The sequence below is a fragment of the Tamandua tetradactyla genome, chromosome 20, assembly GCF_023851605.1.
Source record: "Tamandua tetradactyla isolate mTamTet1 chromosome 20, mTamTet1.pri, whole genome shotgun sequence".
Classification (NCBI taxonomy): Eukaryota; Metazoa; Chordata; class Mammalia; order Pilosa; family Myrmecophagidae; genus Tamandua; species Tamandua tetradactyla.
In genome coordinates this window covers 57,030,676-57,046,709 of record NC_135346.1, presented here as the reverse complement: position 1 = coordinate 57,046,709, position 16,034 = coordinate 57,030,676, and the positions used below count along the sequence as shown (strand labels likewise).

General features: G+C 40.0%; 1 protein-coding gene across 3 annotated transcripts in view; it reads right to left on the bottom strand.

The window, feature by feature from the left end:
- Window positions 1-332: 332 nt before the first annotated feature.
- The window catches only part of SFXN1 (sideroflexin 1), a 64,207-nt gene continuing 48,505 nt past the window's right edge, over window positions 333-16,034 (bottom strand). For 2 of the 3 annotated variants that reach the window (XM_077137688.1, XM_077137687.1), the window contains 3 exons: window positions 8,111-8,160; window positions 7,541-7,588; window positions 333-3,077 (listed from right to left, as the gene is read on the bottom strand). In XM_077137688.1, coding sequence (XP_076993803.1) covers window positions 2,981-3,077; window positions 7,541-7,588; window positions 8,111-8,160 — 195 coding nt within the window. In that variant the 3' untranslated portion in view covers window positions 333-2,980. Of the gene's footprint in view, window positions 3,078-7,540; window positions 7,589-8,110; window positions 8,161-9,033; window positions 9,105-16,034 lie in introns of those variants that run through there. The other variant, XR_013166345.1, reaches the window with a different exon arrangement.

The following is a 16,034-nucleotide window of genomic DNA, read 5'->3' as shown; positions in this document are numbered from 1 at the left end:
ATATAAAAGCAGATTTGTCACACCCTGAAGTTCGATTTTATTAGTTGTTAGGGTAGGTGGTGGAACCACATGTGCCCCCTGTGCTCATCGTAAATGTTTCTGGAATGACACTCCCGTGGGGCTGGGGGGGTCTCTCTGTGTATGGTATTTCAGGAAGTGGAGGGAGACCAATGGCCAAAGCGAGAAATATATTTCTTGCTGAAGGCATAATATAAAATGATCTCTTCCTTAGGAGTTACTGATGGCACCAAAGTTATTAAGGTTGAATGGGACGTGCCATCGACTATGACATAAAACTGCATTTATCCTTTACATACAAATAAAAGAGAGAATTTAATTTCAGTCTGAGTTTATTTAACACTCCATCAGGTGAACTGAAATAATACATTGACTCCAACACACTGGCAAGACACTGTGCTAACACTGAGATAAAAACTGCCAGTCTGTGAATACTTACAACCAGAATACTTTAGGTCATCTTAATAGAAATATTCATGACTATTTACTTTTACAAGCGTATTGCACTTCGTGGGGATGTTTCCACAGAAAAGGTATTTCTAAACCATCAGCCAAGATTGCCAATCTTGGTTCATTTGTTCTTTTTTTTATAAACCATGATTAAACGGTACAGTTGATATTCCTATATAAAAGCATTAAGAGTCTGAAGCTTTAATAAACCATCCTTAAAAAGATACATCTCCAGGTTCATTATCCCCCCTTCTAACTCTGCTTTGGTTATATCTTTCTGGTGTGCATAAAATATTAGTTAGCTCATCGATTTTTTAACCAGTCGTCAACCTTTGGTTAAAGGTTCTGAAACGGAGCTTCAGGGTAACTGGAGGTAAGAATTCTGATGGGGTAAGTGAGAAAACTCAAGGGCTTGGAGTGCTGCTTTTATTTATTTATTTATTTATTTATTTGCTAAAAGTGCCCTTTTAGCACCTCATGGAGATCTGCCTCAAATTTCAGGCTTCTATCACTTTTTAAAGAGAAGCACCTATGGCCACAAAATCCGTTCAGAACATCATGGGGAAACCATCTTGCTTTCAACGGTTTATGACAGAAAATTCTAAATGAAAAAATTCTGGCAGCATATAAAGGCAGGCTCAAGTCACCCAAAGCTTCAGATCCATTAATCCTTTCAGAGAAAAGAGAAACACGGACACAAGGCACACCATTTTTTCTTTATGAGGAAATTCAGTCTGGTCACATTGTCAGGAAAAAATCTGTCAAAACTAAATAGTTTTCTACATTTCTTCACTTACAGGTCTCTGAATGATAGTGAGCTATACTCCATGAAACAAAAACCCTGTATATCACTCTGAGTATTTACTTGACACCTAATCTCTCTGTGCTATTACACGAATTATATGTGAAATGACAGATGATGTAAACAGTGATACATGGATTCATTATTTTCAAACACAGTAATATACAATATTCAAGTAAGATTCATTTCGTTACTGTTTCACAAGCACGTGATCTCTGCATCCTCCTGAAAGCCAAAGGGAAACAAGAGAAGACACAGGAGCAACTGGACTTGGGCTCTTGTTTCTAGAAAATCAGACAAACCAGATCAACCCCATCACAGGGCGTTGAGTGCTTTCAAACGTGATTTGTAAATTTCAGTTGTTTGATTATTTAAAGTAAATGAGTGACTGCAAAATCAATAAATTACAAGGTAAGATTAATACCTGTGCTGGTTGGAAAGGATGTATGTCCCCTAGAAGAGCCATGTTTCAATCCTAATCCCATTTTGTAAAGGCAGCCACTTCTTTGAATCTCTATTCAGTATTGAATGCTTGAAACTGTAATGGGATCATCTCCCTGGAGATGTGATATAATCAAGAGTGGTTGTTAAACTGGATTAGCTGGAAGTGTGTCTCCATCCATTTGGGTGGGTCTTGATTAGTTTCTGGAGTCCTATGAAAGAGGAAACATTTTGGAGGAAGAAAGAGATGCAGAGAGAGCAGAGCAGAACGACATAGCCATGAGAAGCAGAGTCCACCAACCAGCGACCTTTGGAGATGAAGAAGGAAAACGCCTCCCGGGGAGCTTCATGAAACAGGAAGCCAGGAGAGAAAGCTAGCAAATGACGCTGTGTTCGCCATGTGCCCTTCCACTTGAGAGAGAAACCCTGAACGTCACCAGCCTTTTCGAACCAAGGTATCTTTCCCTGGATGCCTTAGATTGGACATTTCTATAGACTTGCTTTAACTGGGACACTTTCTCAGCCTTAGAACTGTAAATTAGCAACTTATTAATTTCCCCTTTTAAAAAGCCATTCCGGTAGCTAGCAAACAAGAACACCACCTTTGTGGGAACCTGAAATAGAGTGACTTTAAAAGGCAACCAAAGTGATCCAGCAACAACCTGAAAGCCTGTGTGTGGTCAGGGAGGGGCTGTCCCACTGCTCTACTACTATGACTTTCAAAGGTGTGCGAAGGAGACTTCCCTCTACAGATCCCCCAGAACTCATTGTCTACTTTGGACCTGCTCATTACCACAAACTGGAAACAAACTACCCTTCCTATAGAAAGGTACATTTTACATTTGGCCTCAGAAGTGGGTCTTTTCCCAAGCCCCTGCTGGGATTTTCCTAATCTGAAACAAAGGTGGGATGAAAACTTGGCATTTTCAACAGATTTCTTTTTCTCTGATTGAGAATCAATAAATACTCTATTAAGCACCTACTCTATGCCTAGCAGCATTTTTTAAAACCCTGGGTGAGAGTGGGGATACTGTGTTTAAAAAAACAACTATAAAAGCGAACGGAATGGTATTTCTGGAAATTGAAATATGATTCAAATGTAGGGGCCCACAGGTGCCAGGTTCCTGGCCCACAGCAGGTGCTGTGCTACAGGTAGCAGCTTTTGTCCCTGTAATCAGGAGAACCCAGGTGGAGCAGGGTTTCCCACACCAACATTGACACCGGGTTTGCAGGCTGCAGGATTAGCCTTAGAGCCTCCGCTGCTCCTCCCTACAGTCCCTTGTTAAAGTACACGCGTCGTAACTCAGGACAGGTCTCTTGGATCTTGGCTTGCAAGTCGGCCTCCAAACTTGTCACAGACATGGAGCTGGAATAAGGGAGGAGAAACGTCAAAATTATCACATGATTGGAGATGGGAGCAGGGAAAGTGGGGACAGGTGGGGAGAGGATGGTAAGAGATGGCTGGAGGCAGTAAAACAGAGCCCAACCGGAAAAAAAAATTCGCATGCCTGAAAACTGAGCATCCTATTTCTTTTAGAAAAGGACCTGTTGCTAATCATCAAAGACATGCATATTAAGAACCTGACAAGGAGATACCCTTTTTACCTCTCATATTATTAAAAGCTTACATCATGCTGGGAAGGACGAGTGCCGAAAGAATTCAAAACCCTGCGGGTGTGAGGTTTCCCACACCAAACTGTGGTAAAATACTGTTATCAATTTGTGGTAAGTTTGCTTTATAAAGAATACAATATAAATGTTCATCATTACTTTAAAAAAATGCACTCAATGGAATTGAAATACCAAAAATTCGTTTACACTAGAGTGCTGTTTTTCTTTGTCAAATAACACATGATTAATTATAAAACTTGTAGAGAGATATTAAAATGTATGAGATAGTGGCAGAGAGAGTTCAAATAGAGTTGAGAGGCTACTCTGGAGGCTGCTCTTATACAAGTTTCAGGTAGACTTGCTACCTATCATAACCTGCCAACCCCCAACCAGGACCATTCCAGCCGATCCTAAAGAACACCTAGGGCAATATATAAGAGTCCACAAGGGTTCCAGGTACTAGAGTAACTTTTCAGAAACCTACAACCTCCAGATGGGCCCCTGGTCCAGATAAGTCCTGAAACCTGGTCCAGATAAGTCCTGAAACCTAGCCCAGCTCTCCAGAACATCAGATAGTTCCATCTCCCTACCCCATATTAGTGACAGATCCTTCCAATATCAAAAATTCAGAAGTGCCATAGCCCAAACAACCCCAATGAGAGGTATGGAAAGATCAAAGGTGATGGTGGAATTATACGTAGAAGATAAGACTTAACAAACGAATATGAATGCTGAATCATTAAACTTATCTCTTTTAGTCTCCAATATTTTAGAGCAGCTAGAAATAAAAACCTAAAATTGTGAAATTGTAGCCCATGTCAAAGTCTGAAATACGTTCTACAACTAACTGTGGTGCTGTGCTTTGAAATTTATAGCTCTTTTGCATACATGTTATTGTTCACAAAAAAAAGTAGAAAAAAAGTCAATTGTGATGATAAAAAAGTATTTAAGTCTTCTAGCCTCCTATATTCTGGAGCAGCTAGAAGGAAAAATATGAGAGATCGTATGGTAGCCCATGACAAACTCTGGGATCTGTCCTGTAACCACTTTTTGAAGAGTGCTTTGAAAACTATTGCTTTTTTATTTTTTGCTTTGTATATATGCTATAGTATTCAGTAGAAAAAGTTTTTAAAAAATGTATGTGATAAAACATCATTCCTAGAACTACCACTGAGAGATAATCACTATTAATCTGTTTTATACATTTAAAAAATGCATTTGAAAATATTATATGAGGATACATCTTAAGCCATGTTTTTCTTGCAGATACATATTCATTGTACAGAAAATCAGAAAAAAAATTTGTCCAGAATCCTTACTACCAAGAAAACTGTTAATAGTTTGTTATGTAAGTACACTTATAACAATATTAGGCTTATAATATAGTTTCACCTCACCAAGTGAGGTGAAAAAAGTCAGGATATAAATTTGTATAAAAATATGTAAAACAGGGCAGGTAATGGTGGCTCAGTGGCAGAATTCTTGCCTGCCATGCCGGAGACCCAGGTTTGATTCCCAGAGCCTGCCCATGCAAATAAACAAAAAAACAAAAAAACAAAAAACAAAACATATATGTGTATGTGTGTGTGTGTAAAACAAACAAAAGGAAAACTATGAATATAGGAAAAAAAAAACTACAAAAAAATACTACACTTTCAACAGTGCCTCTTTTCCATAAGGAGTATTTTCTTTTTTATCTTCCAGGAGTTTTTTAAAATTAGAGTTCTCCCTTTCATGACAGTTGGGTAAAAGCCCTCTGCCAAACCACCTGGTTCTTTGTGGAGGAAGTTTTAATAATACTTCAGCTTCCTTCTTGGCTATAAGCCTATTTCTAATTTTTCAGCTTTGCTAGTTTTTTTCTAGGAATTTGACCATTTTGTCTGTTTTTAAGTCTCTTAGTGTGCTGCTGCTGATAATATTCTCTTGTCTTTTTACTTTCTGCTGACTCTAGTTACATGTGCCTTCTCTCTTTGTTTTGGTTGATTTCACCTGATGGTTGTCTATTATTATTTTCAAAGAACCAACTTTTTATTTTGCATGGGCAGGCTCCAGGAACCGAACCTACGTCTCTGGCATGGCAGGCGAGAGCTCTGCCACTGAGCCCCTGTGGCCTGCCCTAAAGAACCAACTTTTGACTGTGTTGATTCTCTCTTCTTTCTTTAACCATTTTATTTATTTCTGCTCTTATTTTCATATCTCCTTCCTTCTGCTCTTATTATTTTGTTCTTTTTTTTAAAAACTCAAGTTGGACATTCAATGTGTTGATTTTCAGCCATTCTTCTTTTTGCATATAAACACTCCAAGTTTCTCTCAAAGCAACACTTCTTGATTCCCACAAAGTTTGATAAGGAGTGTTTTATCACTTAGTCATTCAGGAGAATGGATAATTGTGGTCCCCATACCTCAGAGTATCAGAGCAATAAAAACGAAAGAACTACAGCTAAATGCAACAATGCGGGTAAATCTACACTATGATGTCAGTATGATACCCTGCTCTAAAAGGTCCCAAGAAAAGCAAAACTAAACAACAATACTAGGCATACCTATATATATTATAAGATTTTTAAAATGTTAGAGTAAGATAAACATGAAATTCAGATAGTTGTGAATCTGCAGGCAAGATGCAGAGATGGGATGGGGAACCTACCAATAGATGTAACTTACTGGTAATATTTTCATGAGTTGGCAGAGGATTCATGGATGTTCATTATGTCATTAAAATAAAATAAATGAGATAAAATAGGGTCATGCTTGGACTGAGAGGGTAGTGTGTTAGGAACCAAGGAAGAGGACCCTATACCACGCAACTGAGGTACAAGAAATAAAAAGAAAACTAAATGCGTAAGCAAGACAAATTAACTGACTAATAAGCTTCATTTTTAACCAGAGGAAGGCAAAAGATTTTTGGTCTCCCAAATGGAAAACCACATGCTCTCCCAGGGCATGTGACCTTGTGACACAAGTAGAAATAGAAAGTCTTTAATTTCTATATCTAGAGTTAAAATTAACCATAAAAATTAACATTAAAAAGAATATACTGTTTTACTCATAACACTTAAAATCAAGGCCTACCAAAGTAGGCGCTACCTCGTTGATTTTCAAAACTAAAATCTTTTAATCTCAAATTAAGATGCTACATTTATTAAACGTTGGTGCTCTATCAGAGAATCTTCTCAGCATTCTAGATAATCTATTTCTAAATCACTGTGTCTGAGCCCAACTGCTGAACACTGGTGCTCAACTGTTATTCACTGGAGAAATAAACTTTTCTTATATTAAACCCTGAGATTCTGGGGTTTGAACAACTAAACAGGTACAAACTCCGCCCCTTAAAAGGTGGGCAAACTCATCTCATTGGGAGTAAGAGAAGAGATGGCTGGTGCTGTCCTGTCCAAGGGGACCCTCTCCGTGAGATTTTAATCTGCATTCGAGAACAGTGGGGGTCAAAGACAGAAGGAGAAGCAGATGAGAGGTGGAGTTCTGTACTGAAGAATCCCAAAATCTTGGTTCTAGAATAGACCATGTCAGCCAAACCCACTTTGAAAGGCTAGGAGAGTCAGGACCCTGTGTCTGGGACCTGCTGACTCATGAAGGAATGGGCAGCACAAGGGAGAAGGCTGGTAACATTAAGAGCAATGAAATGCTGTTTCTCTGTGCCCTGGCATCAGGCCTAGGGTTAGACAAAGTCAGTTTAACGCCTGTCAATCCAATTATCTCACCAGAGGCAGGATTCTAGTATAGCGTCTGATGAAAGACCCATGCACCATAAGGCTTTTAGGACTCAAAAAATAAGCAGGTAAAAGGGAAGCAAACACAGCAGCTACCTAAGCTAAGTGAATAAACTGCTGTCCCTGAGGGGGAAACATAATTCCTAACATATCCTTATAACAGATGCATCTGTCAAAGGATTCGATGACAGTAAACTATATTTACATTTTTGTAGAAGCAAATTTGTTCCACAGTTAACCTCTTAGAAAAGAATAAAAGCATATTCAGATGTCACGGCAGGGGTTAGAAGAGAGCTGAGTAAAGAATTTTGAAATTTCACATGGTTGGGTTTGATTTCTGCCTCTACCTCTGTTCTTTTAGGGATCTCACGTCATTAATCTTTTTGAGCCTCAACTTTCCTACCAATGAAATGGGATAACAGCACTTGCCTCTTCGATGGGGTTTTAGGATTAAAACCCATGATCACTCTAAAGAACAAGAAGTACATACCTTTTCTGAGGAAAGAGAGCACAACACAGGGGTGTAGCAAACACCAAACTTAAAAAAAGAAAAGACAAAATCAGAGCATGTTAGAAATGATAGAAAAAATTTTCTCTTTTCTGTCATGACAGCATCATATTGCCACTCTCAAATTTGTCCTATTTGTATAATTTTATAACATAAGATGGCCAAAATCATGGGGGAAAAGAAATCAAAAGAGCTAACAGGAGTTTAAAAATGAATTACACAGATAAGAGCCCCAAATTTGGAAGGTATCTCTAAAAAAGTTTACTTCTAATGGCTGGGACCCTGAGTTCCAGATGTGCTTGGATGGTCTCATTTTCCAAACATGCTGTATATTTAATCTTTAAAAAGAAATGATTTTACTTTTATCTTTTTTTTATTGGAGTAATGAAAATGTTCAAAAATCTATTGTGATGACAAATGCACAGCTATATGATGACACTGTGAGCCACCGACTGTACAATTTGGAAGATCGTGCAGTATGTGACCATACGTCTCAATAAAACTGCATTTAAAAAAAAAGAAATGAACTATGTAAAAGTAATTTCTACTCACCAGAAGCCAACTAATCCAACCTGAATAGGTGCGCTCATCCACGGGAATCTCTGTATTGAGAAATAAATTGTTTCGAGTACATTTTAATATGGGCTTTAAGAGGCAAGCTCTTCCATTGATTAATAGAAGGAACCTGATCATACTCCCAGATACAGCAGTAAATGTGATTAGAGAAATTTTGGGGTAACACTGTAACCAGTATGTTAGTTCTGACCTCCATGCATAGATCAGGCAGGTTTGAACTGTTTTCCTCTTGCATGTATAATCGAGTGATGCTTGGCCCAATACAGGAGGTAGAGAAATAGCTATCATTTAATTATAACTGATTTCCTGGCTGAAGGGGAAGTCCAGCCGTTACTCAGGTTTGGAGCCAAACCAACCTGCATTCAAATCTCTTCTGCCTTCCTGGTTGGTTAGTTCCTTCCTGCAGGGAGAGGGCAGGCAGAGCCTAAGTCCTCTAAACTCTGGTTTCTGTTTCTGTAAAATGAGGCTCCTAACAAAGGCATGCAGGTAAAGATGTACCAGGTAATGCTCACAAGGCACCAAGCGCAGTGGCTGGCACACAGCAGAAACTTTTCCCTCGTGCCCAGCCCTAAACTTTCTGTCTTGTTCGCTGTCAGTATGGTTATAACTATTTCTGGCATAAAACACTTTCGCTAACCACTTTTTTTTTTTTAATGGAAATGAAGGAGTTGGTTGGTCTTTTGGAAAATAAATGCTGTTAGATTTTTAGAGGAAAAAAGGAGTGGTACCAAAAACATGTTATAAATAGGAATACGATACATCGTTGCCATACACAGAAGGCTACAGAAATAGCTGCAACCAAGTGGTGAGCTGCTGGGGGTGAAATCAGCCAAGTTAGCGAGGCGTCAACACATGCCGTTAAAAGATAACACTCCCAAGAAGGCTTGCGTGAGAGGTACCCTGGTCCCTGAGGAGACTCCTCTGGCCAAGTGGTGCATCGCAAGGGTCAGCCTGGGGGGAGAGGCATGGGCTGGAGAGGAAGGAAGAAGTGTTATCAGAGCAGAAGTTAGCCCTTTGAGGGGCTCCACCCCTCAGGGGAGAGAAGGAAAGGGGCATATTTTATCTTGGGCAACTGGCTCTTCTGATGGTGAAGGATTTCCACTAGATTCCCCAGACAGATCATCTGGTCTGGTTACACTGGACCAATGAGGGAACTGATCCCAGAGGATGGTATCAACCTCATTTCAAGTGGACTCTGCCTGTAGCAAGCAGGGCTGCTCTGTTACCCCAAAACGAAAAGCTGTGCATCATCTCAAAGAAGGACATCTCCTACAAACGCTGGCTGAGGCTTGTGTAGAGGGTTTTGATGGAAAGACCTGTTCCCCATCTCCTGGGAAATGACATGGACCTTGGAGAATTCTGATTTATCTTGCCAAACCCAACCTGGCTGTCATCCTCTAGCACCCCATCCTGCCAAACACATCCCTCTCTCTCACATGCTCCGACAACACTGTAAAACAGACACATCTTAAAGAGAATTTAACTGGGGACTACAGTAGTGAGATGCAGAGGTCTGCTCGTCTACTATATACTGCCAGGACTCCTGAGGGCGAGGGCATATCTTGCCTAGCACAGAATGGTGCATACAGAGGGCATTTTACATAAAAAGTTTACCTGAATTAAAGACAGTGATTGTAAGCTTAAGACTATAGTCAATGAGATAAAAAGCTCAAAAGGTTGCAAAGACTCTAAATACCTTCTCCCCTGATGATCTTTAATGACATAAATTGAGATAATTAACATGTCCATCCTTCCTAAAATTCCCCTTGTTGTGTTCCTTGGCAATCCTTCCCCTTCCCTAAACCTTCCATCCCATTGGAAATGGCCAAACTCCTCAGCAAACATAAAACTAATTGAATAGGGCAGGCCATGGTGGCCCAGTAGGCAGAGTTCTCGCCTGTCATGCCAGAGACCCAGGTTTGATTCCCGGTGCCTGCCCATGTGAAACAAAACAAAACAAAAGAAAACAAACAAAAAAACAATTAATTGAGCATTCTTGGCTTTTTAAAATGACAACAGATCTCTTTTAGTCTCTATAGATTAGTATATATTTCCTAAAATTCTATGTCATCTACTGTTCTGGTTTGCCAGCTGCCGGAATGCCATATACCAGAAACAGAAATGGCTTTTAAAAAGGGGAATTTAGTAAGTTGCTAGTTGACAGTTCTAAGGCCAATGAAGTTCAGGGTTCCTCTCTCGGCTGGAAGGGCACATAGTGAACACGGCGTCATCTGCTAGCTTTCTCTCCTGGCTTCAGGTTTCATGAAGCTCCCCAGGAGGCGTTTTCCTTCTTCATCTCCAAAGGTCACTGGCTCGTCTCTGCTTCGTGGTGCTGCAGCATTCTCTGCTCTCTCCAAATCTCCTTCTTTCTTCAAAATGTTTCCTTTTTTATAGGACTCCAGAAACTTGTCAAGACCCACCCAAATGAGTGGAGACATGTCATCACCTAATTCAGCTTAACAAACACTCTTGATTAAATCATATCTCCAGGGAGATGATCTCATTACAGTTTCAAACATACAGTATTGAATAGGGATTATTCTGCCTTTACGAAATGGGATTTTGATTAAAACATGGGTTTTCTAGGGGACATACATCCTTTCAAACCAGCATATCTACTCTTTTGTGTTAGTATTTTGAGATGCATGTCTCAAAATTTCACCTTTTTTAATGCTAAGTATTCCATCATATGGATGCACCACAATTTGTTTATCTATTCTCTGGCTACTGAACATCTGGGTTGTTTCTGTTTTTGGCGATTATACATAAAGCTGCTATAAGTATCTGAATAGGTGTCTCTTACTGATACATAGTTTAACTTCTCTTGAATAAATGCCTAGAAGTAGAATGGTAAGATCACATGTTTAGCTTATTAAGAAACTCTCAAACTCTTCCAAAGTGGTTGTATGATTTTTCATTTCCCCCAGCAGGGTCTGAGGCTCCAGTCCCCCAACTCTCCCTTCTACCTGTTATGGTCAGTACTTCTAATTTTAGCCATTCAAGCAGGTATGTTGCAGTGGTAGCTCGCTGTGCCTTCAATTTGAATTTCCCCAATGACTAAAGTCAGGGAGTAACTTTTCACAGGCTTATTTCACATTTGTATTTCTTCTTTGGTGACACATCCTTTTGCCCTTAAAAAAAATTTTTTTTAAAAAAAATGAGTTTTGAGGGTTCTTTATTCTGGATACAGGTCCTTTACTAGATATCTGCTTTATAAATTTTTTCTTCCAATCTGTGGCTTATCTTTACATAGCGTCTTTCAAAGAATGGACATTTAAAATTTTGAAGTTCAACGTATCATTGTTTCTTTGACACACTGTGTCTTTGATTGTGTGTCTAGTCCTAGATTGCAGAGATTTCCTACTACATTTTCTTCCAGAAGTTTTAGAGTTGTAGATTTTTCATTCAGGTCTATGATCTATTGGGAGTCAATTTTTGTACAATCAGTTATCCATATATAGCCTCCATTCTGGCCAACCCAATATCCCCAAGCCTCCCATCAGCCACATTCCGTGTTCTCCTTGGGCTTCTGTCAAATACATGACCTTTTTTTTAAAAGTCATCACAAGAATTTATTTCAAAAGAACATTTTAAAAAATAAGAAACACATGTAAGGGAGAGGTAAGAGATATGGTACGCATGAGTTTTTTTCTGTTGTTTTTTTATTTCTTTTTTCAGAATTGATGCAAATGTTCTAAGAAATGATCATGATGATGAATATACAACTATGGGATGATATTGTGAATTACTGATTATATATGTAGAACGAAATGATCATATGTTAAGAATGTTTGTGTTTGTTTGTTGTTATATATTTTTTTAAATTTAAATATTAATATTTATTTATTAATAAACATAGGTAAAGAAACAGAGGTAAATTTCCAAAACAGAATATAAGCATTAAAAAAAAAAATCATCACAATCTTTTTTTCCTTTTTTGTGAAAAATAACATATATACAAAAAAGCAATAAATTTCAAAGCACAGCACAACAATTAGTTGCGGAACAGATTTCAGAGTTGGGTATGGGTTACAATTCTACAATTTTAGGTTGTTACTTCTAGCTGCTCTAAGATACTGGAGACTAAAAGGAATAGCAGTATAATGATTCAGCACTCATACTCATTTGTTAAACCCTACCTTCTCTGCATAACTCCACTATCATCTTTGATCTTTCTCTCACTCTTTAGGGGTATTTGGGTTATGCCTGTTCTAAGTTTTCCATGTTGGAAGAGGTTGTTGATAATACAGGATAGGGGGATGGAACTTGCTGATGTTCTGGAGAGGCTGGGCCCTCTGCATTTCAGGACTTATCAAGCCCACAGACCCGTCTGGAGGTTGTAGGTTTCTGGAAAGTTACTCTAGTACATGGAACCTTTGTAGAATCTTACACAATGCCCTAGGTGTTCTTTAAGATTGGCAGGGATGGTTTTGGCAAATTCTGATAGGTACCAATGTCTAACTGAAGCTTGCATAAGAGTGACCTCCATAGTAGCCTCCTGACACTATTTCAACTCTCTCAGTGACTGATACCTTATTTATTACACTACTTTTCCCCCTTTCGGTCAGGATGGCATTTTTGATCCCATGCACCCGAGCCAGACTCATCCTTGGAGGTCATCTCCCATGCTGCCAGGGAGATTTTTATCCCTGGATGTCACACCCCGTATAGAGGGGAGGGCAATGATTTCACTTACGGAGCTGGGCTTAGAGACCACATCTGAGCAACAAAAGAGGTCCTCCAGAAGTAACTCTTAAGCATACCTATAGGTAGGCTTAGCTTCTCTACTACATATATAAGCTTCACAAGAGCAAGCCTCAAGATCAAGGGCTTGGCCTATTGATATGGGTGTCCCCAATGTTTGACACAATATCAGGGGTTTCCCTGGTGGTAAAGTTTAATAGTCCCATATTTTTATCTCCTATTCCTCAGGTTACATGCCCTTTTTGGCAAGTCCTCTTCAAATCTGTCCCCACCATCCAAGTGGGTGAGATCCTCCTCTATGCTCCTCCCTCTTCACCGTGCTCCCAGTGATGTGCTCCCCAGGTATTGTAACCTTTCGATCCTGCACCTCTTTCCCCCATGCTATGTGGTCCCTGAGTTTCTGCTCTATTTCTGTGATTCTGGTGCCTAGCACAATGCATGGCACACAACATGCATTCAGCAAAGGACTGATGAATTAATAAATAATTTTTACCTCCACATTCAATTAGTAGTCAGTCCCGAGCATTTATTAAGTAGTCACAGAAGGCAACCTTTATTAGAGAGAAATATGACAGAATGAAAACTTAACTAATGGGGAGAACTAAAATCTGACCAAAACCTTATCAATTTCACTGCCAAAGAAAGTGCCAGCAAAGATGACGTAAAGTCAAAAGACCACAGGAACTATTTTTCAAGAAAACTGTTCATTAAAGCACAAGAGTTTAGGCAGTTGAAGTTATGGGTTTACTGTAAAGATTTCAGTGAGTCACCTGCCCACAGTTGATGTATTTTTTTCCAGCACACCACTTGGGGAAACATAAGGTGTGGGGGAGAGATGAGTCATGCTGAATGTTTCCCAAGTGTCACCGTTTAAAAAAGACAAGAATGATTAATCAGTTCTACGTCTACTGAGTTTTGTCTTTTCCAAGGAAAAAGCCCAGATAAGTACATCACAGCAGAGAGACATGTGGGCTGCTGGAGCTGGGGGTTCAACCAGGGGGTTGACCGTGGCTGCCACCCAGATGAATCCATGAGTTACAGAGCAACGGATCCCTCAAGCCTTTGTAACAGGGGTATGGGAAAGGCTGCCTTCCAAAACAGGATGTGAAAGTGCTCTGAAAACAGAAAGAAGTACATAGCAATTTAAGCTACCTTGGTCTATGTTTTCATAGTGGCTGTATGTGCAATTAAATCGCATGGCCCTCTACCTGGACACATTGCAATATTTAAGTGTAATAGCAACCCTGAGCTTGGCAATGTGATGGGGTATGGGCACCGAAACGATACTGAGCCATTACTTTTTCAAAGCAAGATCTTTCCCCAAAGAAGTAGAGCTACTCCGTTTGGCCACAGGGGTGCCAAAGCCAGGGGCCCCTTCAGCTCCTGGTGAGACCCTTTGGTGTGTGTGGGGAGCAGGCAGAGGGTTGCTGTAGGAGCGGTAAGGATGGCAGCACACTACCAATTATCACCGAAGGCTACAGGAACAAACAAAACTAAGAATACCCAAATTAAGAGGAGGAAGCTCAACACAGTAGGCATCCCTTTCATTCTTTTGAGAAAGCCTGAACTAGTGTGGCAATGGTAGGAAAAGATGGAGCTAATTGCCCGGATCATTCTCCAGTTTCTTCACGTGAGAAACTGCCAGGCTATATCTGTATCAGTTTCCATCTCTCATGGAAGCTGCTAGGATGTGATATGCTAGAACTGGAATGGCTCTTAAAAAGGGGAATTTAATAAGTTACAAGTTTACAGTTCTAAGCCTACAAAATTGTCCAAACTAAGCATCCAGGGAACGATACCTTAATTCAAAGAAGGCCGATAGGTCAGAAATACCTGTCAGCTGGACAGTCACGTGGCTGGCATCTGCTGGTCCCTTGCTCCTGGGCTCCTTGCCCCTTCAGCCTCGGTTCCTGTGGGGGTTCCTCACTTTGCTTCTCCAGGACTGGCTTTCCTCTCTTGGCTTCCCTTGATTCTCTCCAGGTTGTGGTTTAACACTTCATGGTGACATCTGCTGGACTCCAAGCATCTCAGATCATCTGTGTCTCTGTTCTCCAAGTGTTAGCATCTGTATCAGCTCCACTCTGAAGTTTCTGTCGGCTCTGTCATTTCTGTCAGCTCGGACTCTCTCCAAATGCTTCCCCTTTTAAAGGATTCTAGTAAACTCATCAAGACCCACCTGGAATGGGTGAAGTCACATCTCCACCAAATCAAATGTCACACCCACAATGGGGTGTGCCACATCTCTGTGGAGATAATCTAATCAAAAGATTCCAACCTACAGTACCGAATCAGGATTAAAAGAAACAGCTGTTTCCCCAAGACCGAGTTAGGATTAAAACATGGCTTTTCTGGGGTACATAATATTTTCAAACCAGCACAACGCCCAACTATGTCTTCTGTCCAAATGAGAGAACCTGCAGCAACTGCTCCAACACTGAAACCCCAGAAGGAGTTCAAAGGCATGACTGAGTAGTGATAATGAAGTAATCACCATATTCACGTGTTTTACCCCAGTAAACTAACTTTTCAGCATTAATGTTGATTGAATGCAGACTTTCTCATAAAATTTCTAAACTCCAAGCCATGATCAGGACATAGGCTAGAGAGCAGAGTGGGTTCAATGTCCAAATGCTGAAGCCAGATGCCGAAAATAATGTCCCCCCTACAGTGGCAAGTGGACGAAGATTCTGAGCCCATGTTTTCAGCCAAGCTGCTAATCGGGAATTGCATTTAAGAAAGAAAGGGCTGGGAGAGCTTAAATAGGGGGGACGTTTCTCCTGAAACCGGCCCCCAAATGTCTCCACAATCTCCTGCAAATTTACGACAGTCATAAACTCCTATTGTTGGCAGAGGGACCCACATTTACTATTTCTCTCTTCCAGATGCTGTCATTTTTATGTCAGACAAACAGAGATGATGACAGTTTCCAAGCTTTTTAATCTACTTAGAATTTAACAATTAACTCGCTTTAACAATATGATTTTGCTTAAATTCAGCAGGAAGGGAGGGTGGATTTATAAAATACGTTTTTTGATTTTTGGTTGCTTCTAAAGTTATTCGTGCCAATGCCATAAGAATTTAAAATAGTCTAGAAGTTGGACAAATATCAGGGAAGTCTAAAGGTTGCCTGGGCCAACAGGTTTTAGTGGCAATAATATAAACGTAATGACTTAAACTGGGTCAAGAGTCAGCAGAG